The 23,110-nt window shown below is 41.8% G+C and overlaps 2 protein-coding genes across 4 annotated transcripts; both read left to right on the forward strand.

Annotated features, from left to right (window-relative positions):
* Window positions 1-917: 917 nt before the first annotated feature.
* dnajb5 (DnaJ heat shock protein family (Hsp40) member B5) lies at window positions 918-18,613 on the forward strand. 2 transcript variants are annotated; one of them, XM_021316970.2, is made up of 5 exons: window positions 918-1,120; window positions 3,528-3,795; window positions 5,426-6,090; window positions 12,320-12,461; window positions 18,507-18,613. In XM_021316970.2, the coding sequence occupies exons 2-5, from the start codon at window positions 3,585-3,587 to the stop codon at window positions 18,536-18,538; spliced, it is 1,050 nt and encodes a 349-aa protein (XP_021172645.2). In that variant the 5' UTR covers window positions 918-1,120; window positions 3,528-3,584; the 3' UTR covers window positions 18,539-18,613. The 2 variants fall into 2 exon arrangements, with proteins under 2 accessions (XP_021172645.2, XP_012718842.2); XM_012863388.3 differs by lacking the exon at window positions 18,507-18,613 and having other exon boundaries at window positions 12,320-12,567.
* On the forward strand, window positions 18,542-22,875 carry akr1a1a (aldo-keto reductase family 1, member A1a (aldehyde reductase)). Of its 2 annotated transcripts, none has more exons than XM_012863592.3 (9): window positions 18,542-18,630; window positions 19,190-19,341; window positions 19,434-19,553; window positions 20,967-21,118; window positions 21,201-21,396; window positions 22,119-22,168; window positions 22,250-22,399; window positions 22,492-22,651; window positions 22,733-22,875. In XM_012863592.3, exons 2-9 carry the CDS (start codon window positions 19,261-19,263, stop codon window positions 22,796-22,798), a joined length of 975 nt encoding a protein of 324 aa, XP_012719046.2. In that variant the 5' UTR covers window positions 18,542-18,630; window positions 19,190-19,260; the 3' UTR covers window positions 22,799-22,875. The 2 variants fall into 2 exon arrangements, with proteins under 2 accessions (XP_012719046.2, XP_012719047.2); XM_012863593.3 differs by lacking the exon at window positions 18,542-18,630 and adding an exon at window positions 18,668-18,994.
* Window positions 22,876-23,110: the final 235 nt, after the last annotated feature.

Consider the following 23,110-nt stretch of genomic DNA (forward strand, 5'->3'; position numbering starts at 1 on the left):
AGAATGGGGCTGTGAGCAGTTGAAAAATCCGCTTGTGCCTCCTGACTTTGAAGTTAGTGCTGAGAATAAAAAGTCAGTTTGGATTAAATGCATGAAAGGAAAGTTAGAGAGATACTGGGTGGTGTCTCCACGCTGTGATTTGATGCATGTTGCATTTACAGAGATAGAAGGGGAAGATGCGGGTGTGAGTGGAGTCATCATGACTCAGATCAGGCACGAGGCACGACTGTACCACCGCGCGCACGGACACGCACACCCACATTCTTAAAGTCAGGATCCAAACAGGACTCTGTCTCTGCTCAGTATCATCTGGCCCATCTAAAGACAACAGAAAAAAGAATAAATATATTGATTTAGGTTCTTTAGGGAACTTGAATTTTAGCTTTGCGCTCAGATCCAAGAGGTCCAGAATTAGTTTTTTGTTTGTTTGTTTTTGTTTTTGTTTAGTTTTTTTGTTTTTTTTTAAAGGAACTCATGCAAGGCGGTTGAGGGGGGAGGGGGGGGGGTCTGGTCTGGTCACCGGTCCAGGCTCCATATTTCAGGCGCAAATCCAGGAACGGACGCAGACAGCAGCAGCAGCGGGGTTGGCACGGACATTTTTAAAAACCGGTTTACAGTTTTAAGGGACGCTAAAGTTAATTTATTCATTTATTTATTCAGACCATCATCGGGGAGTTAATTTAATTCCGGTTTAAACCCCATAACAAAGGGAGATCCTTTAAAACACTTTTTTTTTCCTTGTTTCCTGGAACCAGTCTGCTTCAGCTCCCCATCATCATCATCATCATCATCATCATCATCATCATCATCATCATCATCATCATCATCACAGCTCTGGTACAGATTTGGCTCTGAGGTTTTCCACCGAGACGTCAGCCAGGCAGGCGGGCAGGCAGGCGGGCAGGCAGGCGGGCGGGCGGGCGGGCGGACCTCAGCGTTTGGTCAGTGGTTATTTCGGAGCCTGTGATCCCCGCCGGTCGGTGCTGCGTCCTGACGTCAGGTTATTATAAGGAGGCGGCGGAACCGGAGCGGCGGGGCAGACAGCAGGGCTGAAGGGGCGAAAGGAGCGGAGAAACACGCCGGAGCGAGCCGGACCATGCTGATCTGACTCCCCATTCTGGTAGGGCTTTGTCTTCGGTTCTTTAACAAAGTCTGTTTGCCTACATATACGCACGTTTTTGTCGAAAATAGGAGAAAATACCGAGCTTTAATTTTACTTCGCAAATTGGAACTGTTACTTTAAGTAGAGGCACCAGCAAAAAAAAAAAAAAAAAAAAAAAAATCCTCATTTTGCTCTCCGGAGTCTGCCGTGCCCTGTTCAGAGGCACTGCAGTGAGGGGGGTCTCTCCTGCCCGTAAGGCTGGTTCAACACAATGGGGATGATTTTTGGCTCAATCCCTCTATTTTTTACAGCAGGAAAATCTCCTGCAATCCAAGACAAGGTGGTTGAAGATAAGCGATTCTAGAGCTAGCGGGCAGAGTTGATGAGGAGAAGCCCTTTTGGTTACAGTAAGATGAAGGGGATTCCTCGGCTCTCCATCTCAGACTACATCAGCACCATATCACCATGGCAACAGTTGGTGAAACCAGCACGCGCTGTTCCCAGCACATCACTTAATAGATCTCATCACACCAAGCCTCCAAAGGAGAGATGCCAGATCCAGGGCCGGCCTCAGGTTGTCTGGGGTCCTGAGCAGGATTTCATTCGGGGGGCCCCCCATTTAAAGCTAAGCCCGTTACAATTAGCACAGACTAGAGATATTAGGGGAGAAAAGGTGGAGTGCAATGTTTATTCAGCATTCATTTTTCCAAGTCAAGCCTTATGGGTTTAATTAAAGCTCTTACACCAGCTGCATGCAGGTTGCAGATAGCGCTGCATGCGTTATGAATTCACATCATAAAGTTTTATCGTCACGCCAAGATTAACACAGCAACATGTCGCAAATGTCATTTCAGAAAACTTTATTTAACACTTTAAAATATAATGAACTATCGTGGATTATTTTTTAAGTTTTATTGGTTGTATTACAAACAATACAATAGCATTTTAGGGTAAAAACCATTATATAAAATAGTGAGAACCTATTAATGTTGAGTTCTTTGCTGAAACAAACATGAGGTGCTTTTATTTCTAAGAACCACGCGTGACTTTTTGTAATGCTGATAGGCAACCCTTCAATAATGCTGGACCTTGTCGGTCGCTGTGGCTCAATAGGAAAAGTAATTGTCTTGCAATTGGAAAGTGAGGAGTCCAATTCCAGCTTCCTCTTGAAGCCCCTGGGCAAGGCACTTAACCCTAAATTGCTTGTTGATGTGTGTTGATGGTGTTTTTGAGCGTGATTGGGTGAAGGTGGCTGTGTGGTTACTATGACATGAACAGTGCTACCTTTACAATGTGTTCGAAATGTGACCCCGGCTCAGACAGAGGAGTTAGAAATGATTAAATTGTGATTAAAACTTGAGTGTTGCTAAAGACCTACAGCAACTTGAGTGTTTATTATGTTTCCAACAGATCCCTTCATACCCCTGTTTTGCATAAATGCAAGTTCTCTTAGGTCACCCAGCTATAACCAGTTGCAAAGTTTGCTTATACCTAGGCCAGTATGGCCAGGTCATTGGGTGCATCTCAATAGTTTTGAATACAACTGTTAAAAAACATATTGCTTTTAACAATTTAGTTCAAAAAGTTATACTCAAACATTTAATAGAGTCATTACACACAAAGTGAAAGTATTTCAAGTGTTTATTTCTGTAAGTTTTGATGATTGTGGATCACAGCTAACGAAACACCAAAATTTGGCTTCTCAGAAAATTGTAAAATTTCATATGTCCAGTAAAAAAGTATGTTCATTTTCCCTACGCTTGGGTTGGCTGTCTCACATCTTCCCCATGACAATATCCCATAGATTTTTTATGGAGTTTAGGTCAGGATTGTTTTCTTGCCAATCAGTCACATTGTTAACGTGGTGATTAAAGCCAGTTTTGGTACCTTTGTTCGTTTTGGCGAGTCCAAAGTCCTGCTGGGAAATTAATCCAGCATCTCCATACAGCTTGTCAGCAGAGGGAAGCATGAAGTGCTCTAGAATTTCCTCCTAGATGGCTGGGTTGGCTGTGAACTTGAGAAAAACACAACACCAGCAGATGAACCCAAAGTCATCTCTGACTGAACTTCACGCTGGACACAGATTATGTGCCTCTCCTCTCTCCTCCTTTAGAAAATGGGATCTTGATTTTAAAAGGAAATGTAAACTTACTTTCATTGTAAAAGAGAACTTTGGACTACTGAGTCCCTCCATTCAACTTTTATTAGTCCTGCACTATATGCTAATTGTCCAAGAAACTGAATTAGCTGTGAAACATAGTAAACGTTTAAAATATATCCCTCTGTGCGTAAGAAATGGTGATGAGTTTAACTGCTAGAATTGAATGATTGAAATAAATTAACTTTTCAGTGATATTCTAAATCAGGGATGTCAAGGCCCGGTGTCCTGCAAGCATTTTCTAATTCTGTCCTTGTGTCTCAACAGTGATAGAGCACAGTCTGAGCTGAAGACAGGGGCTTCTGGGTCCTGAGAGGTGCAGGCATGGGGAAGGACTACTACAAGACCCTCGGGATCCCCAAGGGATCAAACGAGGACGAGATCAAGAAGGCCTACCGGCGCATGGCGCTGCGCTTCCATCCAGACAAGAACACGGATCCGAACGCGGAGGAGAAGTTCAAGGAAATCGCTGAGGCCTATGAGGTTCTCAGCGACCCCAAGAAGAGGGTTGTCTATGACCAGCTGGGAGAGGAAGGTGAGGAGAAAATGGGTGTGGTTCTTGTTCTCCATGTTTGATCGCTGAGTGAAAACTTCCAGAGAGCACGGAGCCTTCCAGGGCACGATCTGAGAAGCCAGCAGACGTTCAGCCTGAGAAAACTCAGGCACAGATCTAATATCACCCAAATGTGCTTCAGTCACTAAAGTAATAATCCTGTCTCCTCCATGTTCTGTGTTTCGTGTGTGATTGTTGGTTATTATCGTGTCGACAACCGTCTCCAGGTCCACCGACTTACAGTCCACCTCAGCTGCTGGTGTGGTGGACTATAATGTGTGTGTATGAATTGTTCCTGACAGACAGATGGCTCAAGATCAGGAGGCTGTTGAGATATGAATAGCAGCAAGTGCTTTAGTTTACAGTTGTGGGTGGTTTCTGTATGCATGTGTGTATTTACGTGAGTTTGTAGTTTGCAGCGACCCCGTATTTCGGTCCATGCTCCTCCACCAGCAGCCCTGCTGGAGGATCGGTGATGCTGTGGGATTTTTCTCGCCCACGTTGGCTCATTCTCTCAGCTGTTAGCTACTCTGTGCGTGCTTTTTGAGCTGGGTCCTCTTGTCTGGTTTCCAACTTTGTGCAGACTTTTTTTGTTTCAAAATTACATTCATTTCCAATGGACATTTTCAACTCTTTTTATCTGCAGTTTTTTTTTTTAAATTCTGAATATTATAGAGAAAATATTTATCTTAAACTACCTAAATAGCAGTCTTGTTCCAAGACATCTGAAATCAACACAATGTCTAAACTGACTTCCTATGTTTTTTAATCTGGTATAACGGCATTTTATGCATTTTTTTGCCATCTGTACTAACTTAGACCAGCTCTTCTACAAATTATTCAAGTGTCCTAAGAACAATGTAAATCATTTAACACACGATTTGTGAACCTTCGTACCTTTGTTTTATTTTGTGAGTTCAAAAAAAGTGATTTTTTATTTATTTATTTAAACCCAACCCAGATCCCTCTTATCTCACCATCACAGATGGGATTTTTTTCGTTGCCCTTTAAACATTTATTGCATGGCCAGTAACACCGTAATACTGGCACTTCTTGTGATCTTGGAAAAAGAAGTAGAAGCACTGTTATGTTAGCACATGTTATGAACATCTTGCAGTCATAAAACCAAAATAAGTCCAGGTTGCATATATTATATATTTCTAATCGAATGAGGTTTGAGGACCAAAGGTAACCCTGAATTTAAAGGGATCTTAAGTCCAAAAGGTTATCAAATATTTTTTATTTTTATTTTGAATGTGTTTGTATTCAGTCTTCATATTAAAAACCAAAATATCAATGGGATAAATGTTAAAATCAAGGTGAGATAGGGCAAAACAATATATAAATGAATGTATTCATTATTAGATATGTGGTCTTTAGAAAACTCAAGTCAAGAAATAAGTCAGAAAATGTATTTATTTTGTATATGCAATTTTATTTTATTTTTTATTTATCCAGACCTAGAAAATGGTACCAGAAATACCAAACTTTTTCAGGTTGTTCAGCATTGGGGAGAAAAACCTTGTGTGTGGCAGCAGACGTTCACACATGCAGGGTGTTTGACAACGTTTTTGTGCATTCAAGCTTTTCTCAGCCCTCTGTTCTGTTGCAGGTTTGAAGACAGGAGGCAGCAGCTCTTCAGGTGCTCCTGGCAACTCGACGCACCACTACACTTTCCACGGAGACCCCCACGCCACCTTCGCCTCTTTCTTCGGAGGCTCCAACCCCTTCGACATGTTCTTCGGCTCCAGCCGCAGCCACAGCCGCTCCAACGGTTTCCCCTTCCACAATGACCACAGCAACGGGGCAGAGCAGGACGCGGAGATGGATGAGGACGAACACTTTGCTCATTTTGGGAGACCGTTTGGCTTCCCGGGCGGAATGAACAACGGCTTTCCAGGGGAGGGCCGCAGGAGGAGGGGCGCAGCTCCGTCAGAGCGCCTCGGGACCAACCGGAAGCACCAGGATGCTCCGGTGGTCCACGAGCTGAAGGTCTCGCTGGAGGAGATCTTTCACGGCTGCACCAAGCGCATGAAGATCACTCGCCGCAGGCTGAATCCAGACGGGCGGAGTATGAGGACAGAGGACAAGATCCTCAACATTGTCATCAAGAAGGGCTGGAAGGAAGGGACCAAGATTACTTTCCCAAAGGAGGGGGACGAGACCCCTGAGAACATTCCCGCTGACATAGTGTTTGTGCTCAAAGACAAAGGGCATGCCCACTTCAAAAGAGACGGTTCCAATATCATTTATAACTGCAAGATAACCCTAAAAGAGGTAAGTCCGACTTCTTTCATCCCTCTTTATCTTCCTCTGTTGCATTTCTACCCACACATTAGTTGCTAATGCTTTAGAGAGTGGGAGTTTGATTCCCGGTGGACCCAGCCAGGCAGAAATTTACTGCATTCATGCAGCTGGGGAGATTTGGAGCAGTATATAAAACTGGCTCATTCAGTGACAGTATTCATAATCTTTTGGCTTGTTTCACATTTCGTTATATTACACCTACACACCTCAGCATATTTTGTTGGGACTTTATGTGATAGACCAAAAGATAGGAGTCCACAAATAGGATATAACGGGAAAGAATAGTTTTCGATATATTTTTATTTATTTAAGTCAAGTATGTTTAGCAGGGAAATATCTAAAACGTGCAGGACACTGGTCCTCGAGGACTGGAGTCGCACATCTATGTTATAAACCAATATCCTCAAGCTTTGAACATCTCAATGAAAATAGAAGTCATATTGCACAGCTGCAAACCTACCAACACATAGGCGTCCACCTAAACTGACCCGACGGGAAGGGACAACATTAATCAGAGAAGCAGCCCGTAAATCTATGGTAACTCTGGAGGAGCTGCAGAGAGCCACAGCTTAGGTGTTAAAATATCACTTAGCTACGACTAATAGTTTAGAATGGCTCGTCAAAGTGCAGAAGAACAGAAGCCCAAAAGACTTGCGGTTGTATTTGCAGTGAAAGATGGCTCTAAAAACTGCAGACTTAAGTATGCCGAATACAAGTGCAAGCCGCACTTTTCAGATTTGCATTTGTTAACAATTTGAAAACCTTGTAGGATTTTCCTCTATTCCAAAATTATGCATTCAATTGTGTTGTTCTACCACAAAGCATCTTGATAAAACACTTTACATCTGTGGTTGTAAGGCGAGAAAAAACAAAAGCGTTCAAGGCGTAGGAATACATGTGTGCTGCGTTTCATTCTGCTCCTTCTCTTCGTGGCACTAAAGTCCTGATGGGGTTTCTATAGATGTGTAGACACATTGCTGGAGGTCAGGATCAGTCGGAGCAGAGTCTCTGCCACCGAGGTGCGAGGGAGGCAGCGGGAATGTGGCGTCCCGGTGTGACGGCCATAGAACCATCATCCTCATTCGTTATGTGCATCAGCATGAAATCATATACATAAACACCTAAGACGGTACACAAGTATCTGTCGCCTGTAAACACATTCAGTTAAAGATGGATTGTAGTGTTACAGTGGTGACGATCCCAGCGGCTATTATCGGACCTGGCAGGATATTTAATTGGCCGTTGCTACAGTTTGGAGGGCAGCGGGTGCACCGTGGCTTTGGTGTTTCCGTTAAGGTTGCCGTGTCCTGGTCTGCAGTTCACACACACACAGTCAACCTAATGGCCGGTGCTCCCAGAGCACCACGGATGTCAGTGCAGCTCTTTGTACTCAGCTTAAGCCAATTCTAACGGTTCTCTTGTGAAAGCTCCAGCGACTTTTGCGAACAACCCCTGAGGTAATGAGGCAGCGGCCTCACACAGCGACTCTGCACAGGCTAGAGCACATCTGAGTTTACTGAGTCATATCTGGAGCTGAAGTGTGTTGTTTAATCAAACCTGCAAGCGATTAAGTTTGCACTTCACAACTCCCACATCTAAAACCCTTCTCATCTTTCCAAAGCCAGAAAGGAGATTTAAGTCTGATGGAGTTAAACATGAGATGAGGCAGAGCGGGGGGGTGCTGCATCCTAGGAAGTGGGTCAGATGATTTAGTTTCTAAAGCAAAAAGGAGCTCATATATCACTCCTGCCTCTGCTCTGCTTCTTTCTTCGAAAAATGCTCAGGAACAATGCTGCAGTGAAAACCCAGCATCGAATGCTCGCTGCACACTCCAGCACGAACCAACGGGGGGAAATATGTCATGCCGCACATAAAACAACTGCTGTCACGGGGATAATTGCTGCCATAAATAAAAAAACAAGCCAGCTTGTTGGTTCTAAAGACCAAAACAGAACCGTTAGGATGTGTTGATTTTTGGGCTAGGAGTATTAAACGTTATGTAAGGTTTTGACTGCCGGATTCTTCCCTAGCTGTGAAGTTGCTGAGTTTTATTCTCAGCCAGACGCATGCCTCAGTAGACAGCCTTAGTTTAGTGCTGCCAAGCCTGCTTTAGCATGCTGTGACAGTCTGGGGAGACTTTCAGCCCTGCAGTGTCTTCACGGAGACAGCAGTCACTAGCAATAGGAGATGCAGCTCCAATCTGACACATCGATTTTTTTCTAGAACCAAATCCCCTTCACACCTATAGGAAGCCACGACGTGGTAATAATAACGGCTCAGTGTGCTGCGGTCAAAGTGGGCGACTTAATATCTGAAGATGCAGTTGGTGAATCTCTTAAACTGTGACAGCACATGCTTATTTTAGGGTTTCGTGCCTAAATGGAGTTCAGCATTTTTGAAGTGACATTTTGTTAAACTCTTGCCTGCAACAGATTATTCTCACAACATTTCACTTTAGTATGAATTCAGATTAGTCGGAACTGGAGGCTGAAGCCAGCAGCCGGTTCCACAGGGACCAAGACCAAAGTAAACCATCTTGAAGTAACTGCGGTATCAAAATAGTCCAAGCAGTTAATCCAAATGGTGGAGATGGAGTGTCACCACTGATCTTCATGTAAGAAACTCTTCTGGGATAACTCATTTCTGTGCTCTCACAGAAAGAAAAGGTCAAATCAGAGCAAAAACAAAAGGTAAAGAACTTAAAAAAATAAATGAAATAAAAGAAATAGCATGCGACAATTAATAAAGTAAAAGGTTTTATTCAATCCCCCATGAAGTTCCCCTACATTAACAGTGTTAAGTCTGACACAGGCTTCTTTTATCCTTTTAGTTTGGTAGACATTTTCCTCTTTCTGAGTCTTTTTGGAGTAGTCGGCCATTAAAGCCACTTTTTTGCTCCTGTAACAGAACTGGACCAACATCGTGTCAAATGTTTATAATCCGATCTATTTTAGCATGATGTGTCTATGCCATCTTTCTGCTTCCAACCGTCTCCACCACAGCTCACAGAGTTTGAACTAAGGTCAAACTCTGGTCATGCTGTGGGAAGATCTGCTTGATTTAGTGGTTATACGTTTTTAGCAGCCATGGACTTAAAATGTTGCAGCAATGAAAAAAAAAAGAGATAGTAAAAACTATTGTTAGTAATTTTCATCACAGTCTTTTTGAAAATACATCTGTCAATGCTCACAGCCTGAGCCCCACAAACGCTAATATTGCTGTAAAACTAGAATCTCTACCAAAGAAGCTCCTTCAGTAAAGCAGTAGTGCATCACCAAACAACAAATGCACTCTCAAACATATTTCAAATATACTCATATATTTATTAATCTAACAAAACCTGCGATGGAAAAAGCAATTCAATCAAGTATAAATCCCAACCGTAGTGTCAGTTTTGGACATTTGTAGACATAAATTAGAACTAAATTGATTGCCAATTTGATTATCAATATTGATTTTTATCAATTTTGATAAAAATCACAATTTTTATCAATATTGTTTTACCCATTCTTACTTCTGTGAGCTACTTCACTTATGCGATGACATTAATTGTTACTTCAACTTGTCAATTAGTGGCATTACACTTACTTTTACTTTTAATTGTCCTCAACATATACAGAGAACAAAACATGCAATATAGAATAATTAATTAATGATATAAAAGTAAAGCAATGTTAAAAACTAAAGTATCGCTTTGAGTGAGCTTTATGTCACCTTAATTTACTATTCTTTAGCTATTATGGGAAACGCTTTGCATGTTCTGTTCTTGGTCCATGTTTTAAAGAGGTGACGCTCCATCTTCTACGTCTATTTGCTGTGTAAATAGTCACTACCGTCTGTGTAAATCAATACCCGGTGTAAACATGAGGCTGGTGTAAAGGTGTATAAAAATAGCATTTGTGTAAATTTCAGTCCAGATCTTTGTGAGGATACTTTGGATCACGAGGACGCCTATAGGTTGCTTCCTAAAGCAAAGACAAAACTGAATTATCAGGACTGAGGATGAGAAGACAGCCATGCCAGTGGATGTTTGGTTCTGAGGAATTGCTGCAAATCTTTAGAGCTATCTCTCTAAAACAGCAAAAAGTGTCAGTGTTTGTGTGTTTGTGCCGGTCTCTGTGGCATTGTTGTCTGAGCAGAGTCCCGTGCAATCACTGATCAGATGGCAGTGTGTGTTCAGTGTTATGGCAACCAGCCTCTGTGCGTAAGATCGACGTTAGTGAATGAAAGTGTTCAGAACCGAAGGATGAGCCTCTAAGACCGACAGCAGTCCAAGTCAACGCGTAGCGTATGTAGTGGGTGACAAGACGCTGGCTGGAAAAAAACTCTGGCTGTCCTCTTAGACAGCTGCTCCGCTTGACCCAAAAGTTAACGGTCCATGTTTACATCCCATGAGACGATGCAAGACAACCCCGATAGTACAGGCATAGATGTGTGCAAATCCACAATTACACCATGAAAACCTGATGGATTACAGGTTAATAGCGCTTTCATGAATCCTCCATTTTCTTTTAGGTTTGTCTTTAGTTATTTACGGCTTTATGAATTTGCTTCAGGACTTTGCTGGACTCATGCATTCTCAGGAACAAGACTGTCTTGATTATTGCAATCATACGACTGTAAATGGTTGCATACAGCACAGTGTGAACAGCCAGCTGCCTTAGCAATTACATTTTATGGTTTATAATTTTCTGTTAAGCAACTCTTAATTCTTCCTCATGATCATGTAGATGAAAATATAACATTTCTAAAAAAGAAATGTGCTATCGGTTTCATATAATATTATAATTTTCTGATAGGATGAGCTTTCAGTTTTCGTTAACTCTTCAAGATTAGCAGAAAAACACTTTTTAGATTGACTTACTGATATAAATGAAAATTTTAGAGATCAAATGTTGAAATCTGTTGGTATTGCGGCAACTAGCAGCAAACATAATCTTGAGGCAAGACAACTGTAGTTTACTTATATACCACTTATCAGTGACAAGACGATTCAAACAGGTTACAAACAGGTCTAGTTTATAATCAGTATACATAATCTAAAATATAATCTGAATTGAATTCAGTTCAATCCGGTGTACATTGTTGTATAATCTGAGCATACATTCAGAAGCTATATCCTGCAATTACATTTCCATCCTAATTATAATGCAGTACAAAATAAGCCAATTTGTCATACAATGCAAATTTGTTTTTAAAAGAGACTATCATCCTTTTAAACAACTTGCACATATATCTTTAATTATTTTTTTTCTCTCCAAGTTACTATTTTGTTTACTTTCTCTTACTCTCCTGACCCAAACCTTTCCAATTTGCATCTCCAACAGCTCTCCATCTGTGTCTCTTCACACCTGACTTTATTATTTTACTGCTTTTCTTTGCCACAGTTGCTCCTAAGCGTTATATAAAGTCTGTTCTTCATTGAGCTATTCAGTCACAGAGTTAAAATGGTTGTATCTGTTCAGCCTGAATGTGCCGCAGATGCCCACCACAAAGCCCGCAAAGTCGTTAAAACCCACATTTACGATAAGGAGGTGACGCCTATGTGTGTGCACAATGATACACACACACACACACACATACACACACACACACACACACACACACACACACACACACACACACACACACACACACATCTATATAATATATATATATATATATATATATATATATATATCACTGTGTGTGTGTGTGTGTGTGTGTGTGTGTGTGTGTGTGTGTGTGTGTGTGCACGCGCCCACGTTGGCATGACTGTGGATCTTACAAGCCCTCCAACTATTTACGAGCTCAGCCGATTCCTGCCTCACTTCATTAGCCCGAGATATGAGGCTGCTGCTAAAATTAGACCCCAGCGCAACGCTGACACACTTGTGCTCTCGCACAACACACAACGACCTGAAAACTTTTCCGCTGCCAGCTTCCTAATGTTCTCTCCCGGAGTCTTATCTCCAGACCCCACAGCGCTGTAGTCCATGCTGAATGATCTTTAAAGAAGGATGCTCCTGTTTGCCTGTTTCTCTCGCACAAACACGCAGCAGAGAAAAAACAACAGCATTCACTCTGTGATGACATGTTGAGGGGAAGATAAACTCCGGTTTTACCTCATGGAAACATTAGGTCATTGGGAAATTCATGGCTCTGGAATTTATTTATTTCTAAAGACATTAACCCTCTGCGTTTCCTCTTTTTTTTCCAGGCGCTGTGTGGCTGCACAGTTAGCATTCCCACGCTGGAAAACCGTGTAATCTCGCTCCCTTGCCACGACATCATCAAGCCAGGAACGCTGAAGCGGGTCAGAGGGGAAGGCCTGCCTTTCCCCAAGAATCCATCGCAGCGAGGTGACCTCATTGTGGAGTTTTCTGTCCGTTTTCCTGACAGGATCCCCCCTCAGTCCCGAGAGATTATCAGACAGCACCTCCCCCAGTCCTAGGAAGCTCCAAAAAAGGGAACTAAAAGTAAGTAAAAACTGTGAGTGTATTTATCCTTGATTACAGCAGGCAAATTTTAATGATCTACATATGGAATAAGATTTTTGCTCTTAAAATAGGAACGACTCATCTCCATCATCTTATTACAAGTGCGGAAGATCTAATTATCTTATTTTAGGGGTAAAAATACTCGTTCCATTCCCAGATAATCTTATTTGCCTGCTCAAATCAAGGACAAATACACTGATTTCAAGAACTTTTTACTTACTTTTAGTTCCCTTTTTGCGGTGAACCCTCCACCAACAAACAAAACTACCCATCATTCAGCCTCATTCACTCCTCCCATTTATGGTAGTCACCGTTTTAATGTCCTGTGTTGATGCACAGAACGTCTTATAGAGACCTTACAGCTGAGAGACAAAGACTGCAGTCAGGACTGGCAGGATCAGGATTTAATTTAGCTTTGTACGTGTTGTCTTTTGGTCCAAGCACACAGGCGAGTGCCCAGATAGTAAAGCGGTGCTGAGAATGGGCTGTGCACAACCGTGGCTTCTACCTGACCTTCTTTTCTTAACTGTTTTTTACAGATTTATCAGTGTTTTATAAGCTTTCCTCCTCTCCGATCCTTGTCTTTTTGTGAAAGGATGAAGTTTGAGGTATTTTTTTAAAAGAAACGCCTTTGTTTTAAAAGAAAAAACGTTTAAAGAGGATTTTTATTATTTTCTGGTTCATTTTACATCGAGTGTACCAGCAGTTTGAGTGTTTTCAGCAAGAAAGCTTGATTTTAACATAACTACACTTGGACTTTTATCTCCATGCTAAAGAAACATGGCAGTAGGTGTTTAGTGTGTACGCTCATTAGTCTGGTCGACCTTAATCCCCAAAATTAGTTGACATCTGTTTGGCCAAATTTCACTTGAAGTTCCACATTGCATTGCAGTTCAGGCGTGGCATGGGCCGGTTTAAAAAGGTTAGTGTTTCGAAAACCCCAAAGCTTTCCTTCTTACCAGTCGATCAATTTAAAGTCCCCCTCTGGAGATCCATGAGAAGGTTCTGGTTTGAACAACACATAAACAGTAAAACAGAGCTACTGCTCCTTTATTTGTTGCTGTGCACTACAAATCAGCTGCCTGAGAGTTGGTTGCTACTCTTTTTCTACAAAAAAGAAATATTTGCTGTTTGGAAAAAAAAATTGTATAAGAAAACACAGATTGTCATAATGTGTAACTAAAAGACCTGCATCCATTACTCTTATTAAGTTTTCTGTTTTAAAATACATCTGACAAGCTTCAAGCGACATGTCCTTTAAGCATGCCACCCATGCAGGTAGCCCAACTAAACAACCACATAATATCAGCAGGGTGTACCCTGGTGTGACTGATCTGTGATGGTCTGATCCTGTGTATTAGCATCTGTTTGTTCCAGATCTATGCTGCAACATCAGGAAGCAGGACTGGACTGATTGGGACATGTGGGTCTGATTTATCAGCCTTTAAGAGCCCCGGGCCACATCTCCTTTATTTCAGAAGAGCTCTTCTCTCCCATTTGAAGATATTAGGTTTGAATCCTTCCCTGAGGCTATGTCTGCAAGGCTTGTTTTCATGCATTCCAGTCCATTACGTGTCCTGTAATGGACTGGCAACGTGCCCAGGGTGTATTACACCGCTTGCCCAATGATAGCCGGAGATAGCCACCAGTCACCTTGCAACCCTGCAAGGTTAAGATGGTATAGATGATGAATGAATGAATCTAACATCCCATGGTTTTTCTTAATACCCCATGACAACATGTGCATTTGCCTTTTGTTTCAGTGGCATAAGAGGAGACGATGCAAAAGGACAGGGGGTCCCCAACTCCAGTGCCTGAGAGCCCCTGTACTGTATCTTTTAGGTGCATCCCTGCTCCAACACACCTTAATCAAATGCCTGACTGACCTACTCTGCATGCCATCAACCTCAGCAGAGGCCTGATAATGTGTGAGCCACTCATCTGTTTCAGGTTGGAGGAGGGATCCATTTAAAGGTTTTAGTACAGTAGTTCCCGAAGACTCTCCCATTTAACACTGTAGTTTGCAGAATTTGATCACCAGATAAGCCAGGGTGCTGTGGATTTTTTTTTACATGTTGGGGTAAAAAGTCAATCCATCCGTTCGGCATTTCTCCCTCCCGTGAGTCACAGTTCTGACAATTCTGCTACCGAATCTACAGAACTGTGACCCAGATAGTGCAGCAATAACAACATCACTTTATGTTCCATTAAGCATGTTGCTTCATTCAAATCACCATGCTAGATGCTTGAAACTGATATTTAAACTGACAACAGGACCTACTTTCTGAGTAGTTCTGCAGAACATTCTCTGAATGTCCATCTGAGTCCAAAATAGTCAGTTCATCCTTAGTTATATATATTTTAAAAAATGGTGGCGTTATGGCAAAAGTAGCATACTCTATCCTGACGCTGCAGGACACTGTGAATTCCACACCCTTGATCCCAATACGCATACACTGTTCATAACGGGAGCGCGTCACACACCTTAAAAAACTTCATAGGTCCTGCTGTAACAGATTTCTTCATCTTTAGATCCATGCAATGGGTTTTTCAATATGACTAGATGAAAATTTGCACGAGGACAACAATGGGTGTTTGTCCCGTTACTGTCATTGTCAGGTAAATAAACATCTTTTCGTTTACCTGTAGCCTGCTTGTGTCCCATGGCTGTTGAACCAGGCTGTGAAAAAATGTGAAGCTCAGCTCAGAGAGATGAACTTCTGACATGGAGACCTCTCTTAAGGAGCAGAACAACAAAAAGGGATCAGATTCTCCACCATATGTAAGGTTACTTCAAAAATCACATTTATCAGATGTTTATTATACATTTAATCTTAATTTAATGTTAGAAAACCATTGTACCAATAAATAAATGTTAGAAATAACATTACCTCTAATAATTATTATGTAATAGTATTTTAGAAGCAGTGCGAATAACTATTGTTTCCCTGATTTAAATGAAAACAAGTAGATTATGTTATGCTATTTGATTTTAAGCAATTCTTGTCTATATACCCTGAATTTTTTTTTTCTCAAACTTATCATACCATGAGGATTATATACCGGCCCATGCCTAGTTCCCATTTGCCTATCTTGGTTGAATTGAAAGTGACAATCACAACCTGTAACTGCAGCGTGAGCTTTGATATAACAATCTGCTTGTAACAAGGGTGCTTTCCTTCCTGCTGAGCTGCGAGGCTGCTCCTAACCGATTAGCTGGCTCACTTTCTAAGGGACATACAGGTGCCTTAGCCCAGTGTCAAACCAGTAACACAGGCCACACTGTAATATATACAACAAAAAAAGCCATGAGTGCACAACAGATTATGCCCTATGCTGTGTAAGACATTACCATCTGTAGGTGGTAAGACCATAAGTAAGCAATGTAAAGTTTATACAGTACTGTAAGTAAGCTAACTATGTTTTTAGGGAGCAATTGGAAGTGAGACAGGACTTTTGTAAGACGATTAATACAAAGTGCCAAACGAGTAAAGGTAGGATTTTCCCAGCGGGAATAAATGATGGTTATTCTGACAGCCCCCCTGCTTCATTGTTGCGTATTCTGTCTTTGTTCTCATGTGGCTTTTGAAGGCCATGTCTTGGTGCTAAGGTGAGCGGTGCCAACAATAAACAACACTGGTGTGTGATTGTGATTTGATAAGGCTTCTGTGTTTTTTTATGTATACAGCTTGTAGAACAGCCCGTTTAGGAAAAAAGGCTTTGGAGCACATGTTCTCTTTCTCAACCACAGGGGGCGCTGAAACCTCATCAGTTCCTCATCCTTTTGTATTTTACATCAGTGATGTGAAAAAAAAGAAGATATTTGTATGAGCATGGGTTATGCAGGACGTTCTTGTTAGTTTTGTATATAACATTTTCACCCTGGGATGTTGAAATGCATCATAAATGCACTTTTGTATTGTAAAAATGGAGCGGAAACAATGAGAGGATGGAAGAGGCATGAATGTCTGACTGTGTGTCCTGCCTCTTAAACCCCCAGAGGACACTAAGGTGTGGCTGCAAGCAGAGTGCTCATGTACCGCTGCTGAAAGACTTGCCGTCTCTGCTTGTTTGCATTTGACAATATGGTATTTATAACTTTTAATAATGTAACAAATAAACCAAATGTGTGAAATTAAGTTTGTGTGTCATTTCATTATTGTCAGGTTCACATTGATTTGGAGGGTTACTGGATGTAGGAACATAAAAGTGTAATATCAGTGAGTTTTGTCCTGACTTCATAAACGGGGTGAGATGTTTAATTCTGAAAAACAAAATACAGAATCCTGACTTTATCCAATTGACAGATAAACAATAAGTACAGTTCTGTAAAAATGCATTGCCCACTTTAATGATTTCTTCAATTTTCACCCTGTCACATGTTTCTGATCATCAAAAATGATCTGACTAAATACAAATACTGTTTGTTAAGGAACTTCCCAGCATGTTAAATGATGAAATAATCATTGTTGACCACATTTTGTTTAACGCTGGGTCAGTTTCACAAGCCACACCAACCCTAACTAAACCCTGACCTGCAGAATCAATAAATCATTGACTAGAACCTGCCTGAGATTATGAAGAAGGCTAGAAGATCTTAAAATCACGTGAACATTAATCCAGGAGGCCTCAAAATAACCAAGAACGACATCCACAGCACTGCAGACCTCACTGAGTAAAGGTCAAAGTTCATGATTCAACAATTAGAAAGATGCATGGCAAAAATGGTATCAATAAAAACGTTGATGATATGAAACTTTCAAGTGTGACAACAACAAAAAAAAGCCATAACTGAAGAAATCAGTAAAGGGACCAAATCCGTTTTCAAAATAAAATATGAATAAATCTGTTTTATTTGCTCAACATCTCAAATGTTTTTAATTCTGCTTAAAGAGATATGGATCTGTATTCATCTAGTAATGTCACATGTATTAGTATGTAAGAAATAAATGTGTTTTTTTTTCTGCAGAGTAGTTCTCCAGAACATCAATTCATTTTTAAAAAAGCATCAGAGAAAGGCTGAGCATCTGGACTTTTGAGCATGACTCCTTTATAGAGGTGGAAAATCCTCATTGCAGTAAATCTTAGTTTGGTTACAGGCTGTGGCTCTACACTGACAGCCATCCTTGTATCTCTGCCTGCTTTCATGTCCTGCCTGCAAAACACTAGTTTCAATGATAATCATCTGTCTATATGCAAGTGGATGGTCCAGGGATAACGTATGAGAAAACCCTAAAGGAGGTATTATTAAGCCAAACCTAAAAGGCCTGAATCCCTTGATCGGATGCATCTGAACATTTGGGAGATCATCTCATAAGATAAAACTACAAAGACATCCGTCTGAGGCATTTCCACTCACTCTGACTTTTGGTTTGTCTACTTATGACAACAAGCAGTCATGAGAAAGTGAAAAATTGGACGCTCCTCAAAAAATGGTCCCGTCTCATTTAGTTGTCTCAAGATTGTAAGCAGCTCCCCACCACCTGTTGTTTTTCATAATTTGATTAAGATGTAATCCAAGTAACTCAAATGTTTCCTCCATCTCTCACAGACGGGAGGTTTTAAATGAATAAACTGTTCCTGCCTATGAATTTGAAGGCTTGTGCCTATTGGCTCATGAAGGCACAACCATGCAGAGGCCTCATTCAGCCTGATAACTCTTTGACCTCTCCTGGCTAGTTCCCATTTATTTATACATGTTTTTGGTTTGATACCAGCAAAACAATCAGAACGGGTCGAGGTAGGTTTCTATCCTGGGCATTTCTAACAGAACCAAGACTGATTCCACACACACACACAAACACAAACACACACACACACACACACACACACACACACACACATATGCTGATGCATTGAGCTTTTCGTCCACTCTGACTGACACTGATATCTCTGTTTAACCCTAAGGACAGTGGAGTTTGGACATTTTCCAAAAGTGACAGGTAAACACACACTTTGACCTCCACTTGGTAAAACTCACTCGGACACACGAGCCTCATCGGACCCTTGAAGAATCCTGGAGCGATCCCAGGTAGGAGCAGAAACAGTTAAGGTTTTAGTTACTGAGACGGTTTTAGGAAGAGTGAATTATACTCTCTGGCCAGCAGCCACGTCAGGGGGGGGGGGAGTCTGCTCCAGTTATTTGTGCAAGCCAAAAATCACGTGAAACTGTAGCTAGTTGGTTAATGAACAAATTGTGTGCACCACATGGTAAGTAAGGATGTTCCAGATTATTATTAATTAGCTAGGAGGTCATCTGAAGCTACATTGCACTGTTACTAATGGTATATAGCCGTGTCAGCTAGCTCTGGTGGTAAGGTTGAGTTCACAGAAGGTTTATGAATCCTCTGAGAAGCTCAGCTTTGAGGATAGAGCCAGCTCTCCACAGTAAGTAGGTCAGTAAATATTTAGTTTGCCTGCATATAAAATGAATTCTGCCCTATTATGAGTTTCTGCATTATGTAAAATCCACTGGAAATTCATATTGCCCTGCTGCAGGGCAGAGTTAATGAATCCAAATAGGAGTGATAATCAGTAACAGTATTAACACAGTCATGATGACTGGATAATCAGTGCGCCCACTCCCGCAGGAGTTTAGAAGAGCCCTTCGGACAATCGTTCATCACCTCTCCATCCTCCATCGGGTTCTCGGAGCTGAAACATGAGCACCTTTGTGACTCTCTCATCAGGGCAGAGGATGCCTATGGTTGGACTCGGCACGTGGAAGAGCGCTCCAGGTCAGGTAGCATGATGAATACTCACACAGATTGAATACATGAAGCCAAAAGATGGTTTTGGTTGTTGTGTAAGTGTGAGGTGTAACCATGCTTTCAGGTGAAGCAGGCAGTGCTGGCAGCTTTAGACTGTGGTTACAGACATATTGACTGTGCAGCTGCGTATGGCAACGAACAGGAGGTCGGAGAGGCTCTGGCTCTTTGGGTCGGTCCAGGAAAGGTGAGGAGCTTCAATCGTTCTTCCTTTTGTTTCAGTTTGAACAGTTTTTCATTGGCCTTGTTGTTCAATGTCAATTTATTCAGCTACTTTAGAGCTGAATCAGCTGTCTAGTTGGGAGAGGGTTGACCTTTTTATCTTTTACAAAACACTTTTAAGACCTTGCATCTCAGTGTAAAAGGTTTCCTTGGCTCAGCTTGAACTTTGATTATACAAAGCAGCACATAAAAATGACGGGGATTTTATGGACCACTTTGTTGTTCTGTTCCAGAGTCTTGAAGGTGTTTTTTTTTTTTTCATTGTTTTGAAGGAAAAATAGTTTTGACATCTAAATTGCTGGTACCAGAACTTGTGTGATTTCATAACTGAGATTGTTCTGAAATGTTTTAGAAAGTTAGCATTGAAACACTGTTTAAAAAGAAACATGACCGTTTATTGAAGAGAGATGGGTTGTGGCTGAAGAGAACCTGAGTCTGTTACCGGGCTGGAGCAGGTGGATGGTGGGTGCAGGAGCTGGTTGACTGGAGAGCGCCGGAGAGCTATGGGTGCTGCGCTGAGAACCAGCAGCACAGCAGAGAGAGAGTCCTTAGGACGCAGGGGCTGCAGTAGATCCAGCAGCGCAGCACAGAGAGTTCTTGGAGGCGCAGACATAGGAGCCTCTGTCAGGCAAACGTAGGAAAATATCTTACCAGCAGACATGGGAACATCTCTGACTGGCAGATGAGGGATAGTTGAAGCTCTGACAGACATACGTGAGAAAATCTCTGCTTGACATGCGTGGGAAGCTTGACGCCAATCCGGCGGGGAAGAACAGACTGAGGAGGGTTTATATAGGTGAGTTCACAGGTGGAAACAGTCCAGGATGATTATTAGCAGACAGGTGCAGGTGATTTGGCAAAGTGGAGTCAGAGCTGGGCGGGAGGAGGAAGGTGCTGGAAAGTTCCTGACAGGCAGGCCAAAACTGCACCATGACAGTATGCATCACAAAAAAAATTTGTTGCTGCTAATAGGTGTTGAGTTTTTGTGCCCCACTTAACTTGTCGTGCCAGAGATGTCACTGCATGAGAATATATTAATAGTATCACATTGTTTATAATTCTTCTCACATTATCTAATGTTGATTTTTGTAACTTCGTGCTGTAGTTTTACACATTTCTTTGCAACCGGTCAAAAAAAAAAACCTAATAAGGTCATGTTGCTGTAATGCAACATGACTTGGACCTAATAAGGTCCAAGTCATGTTGCATTACTGTTGCAACATGGCTGGCAACTATAAGTATGCTTGTGCTCAGAAGCTAGGAATTACCGAGGTGATATTTGTCACTGAACGTTTGAGAATCACATGCTTAGTTTAGAAAAACAATCATATATGTATTGCCTGAAGCATTTCCCAGTTGTCCTCTTTAACAACCCCAGGCTCTGTGGCGTGACGAGGTGTTTGTGACGTCCAAGCTTTGGAACACCAAGCATGACCCAGAGGATGTTGAGGAGGCATGCAGGACCTGCCTGGCCCATCTTGGTCTCTCCTACCTGGATCTTTACCTCATGCACTGGCCCATGGCCTTTAAGTGAGTGGTTCTCTTTGTAAAAAAAACCCTGAGAGGCGAAACCCATAAATCCCTGTGCTGAAACAGAATGTGGGTGTTTCAGGCGGGGGAAGGAGCTAATGCCTCGGAGAGACGATGGCAGTATTTGTTACTCCGACACACACTACAGAGATACGTGGAAGGCCATGGAGAACCTCGTAGATAAAGGTCTCGTTAAGGCCATAGGCCTGTCCAACTTCAACGCGAGGCAGATTGACGACGTCCTCAGCATTGCCCGACACAAACCTGTGGTGAACCAGGTACGGCTATCCAAACAACATTTAGCAAACTACAAATCCAGAACCGACCCAAGCCAAGCAAGCTGATCTGTTACTTAGGGCAAAAAGGTCAGTGGGAGCCCAGAGAGACCCTGATATTTCTGGCAGAATACAAGTCTCAAAACTTTACGTTTTGTACTTGATTTGATCAGGAATTACTCAACAGAGTACTTTAAACTTTAAATGTTAATGAAAAGTAAATGTAAAAGTAATTTAAAACACCTTTAATATGAAAATTGCAATTTTGCTTTAAAAATTACAAAGTAAAACATTTCTAATTCGACAATTGTGTTGATTTGACAACAGTCATCGTCTAGTGTTGCTGATTTAACTCATTTTCTGCAGTCTGTGTCTGTTCTGCAGTCACATTTAATTTCATGCACATCACTGTATACTGCTGAACTGACTAACATAAGGCTAAAGCAAAACATTCCAGCGATGTAGACAATGTAATTGTTGGCTCGTTGATAAACCATGAAACTGGAAGTGTTACATGCAAAACACAAACATACCTGGGCAATTTAAAAGATATATCATTTATACTTTGCTGGGAAATGCACTTTGTATTGTCTTGTACTGAATTGTGCTATATAAATAAATTTGCCTTGCCTTATAAAATCTTTGACGGGCTCTCTACAAATCAAATATTTTTCATGAAAGGATCAAAGACTACATTTGATGATTGTCTCCTTTTTTCGATACAGGTGGAGTGCCACCCTTATCTATCTCAGGTAGACCTCCTGTCACACTGTCGGTAAGTTCAGTGCACTTTAAAGCAGAGTCTTCTTAGAGATCTGTGATTGCAACTTAAACCAAACTCTCACTTCTGTTCCAGGTCTTTGGCGGTTTGTGTGACAGCTTACAGTCCTCTGGGCAGCGGAGACAGACCCTGGGCTTCTCCTGATGAGCCCAGGCTGCTGGAAGATCCGAGACTCGGAGCAATCGCCGAGAGATACCAGAAATCCCCTGCTCAGGTGATACTCAGGTAAGCCAGGACACCTCGACGCATCGCTTGGCACGGCTACCCGTCCTCTGACGTTACTGTGGAACACGTGACGGCGTCATCTGACCCTGCAGGTGGCACATCCAGAGGGGCGTGGTGTGTATCCCCAAAAGTGTGACGGCCTCCAGGATCCAGGAGAATTTGAAGGTGTTCGATTTTTCCTTGGCACAAGACGACATGAAGCTGATCGACTCCTTTAACCGCAACACACGGTTTATTGTTCCAACAGTGGAGGTGATGCATTACTATTACATACAGTGTGTGTATATAGATAGAGACACACATTTTAAGTCAGATTTCTTTTTCTCACTACAGAAGGGTGGCAAGAAAGTGTGGAGAGATGCAGGACATCCTCATTTCCCCTTCCACGATCCATACTGAGCCTTCAACAATCACTTTAAAGATAGTGGACGAATACTCGATGTAGAACAATAAATAAAAATTAACTTCAACCAGAATTGGTGCCATCTTTCTTCCCATACTGCTTTTTTTTATTTATTTTTTAGCAAACTTTGCTGAAAAACATGAATAAAAGTAAAGGTCAAGGCAAGAGTGACACAGTGTGGTCAAAGTCTGAACTGCCTCTTCTAAATCCCAGCAGCAGCTATTTAAGGGTTCCTGCATGACATTACAAGGTGCATCTCAATAACTAAAAATCAAGAAGTTATTTCATCCAGACAATCAATTTGCAAA

Source organism: Fundulus heteroclitus, chromosome 12 (genome assembly GCF_011125445.2).
Source record: "Fundulus heteroclitus isolate FHET01 chromosome 12, MU-UCD_Fhet_4.1, whole genome shotgun sequence".
Taxonomy (NCBI): Eukaryota; Metazoa; Chordata; class Actinopteri; order Cyprinodontiformes; family Fundulidae; genus Fundulus; species Fundulus heteroclitus.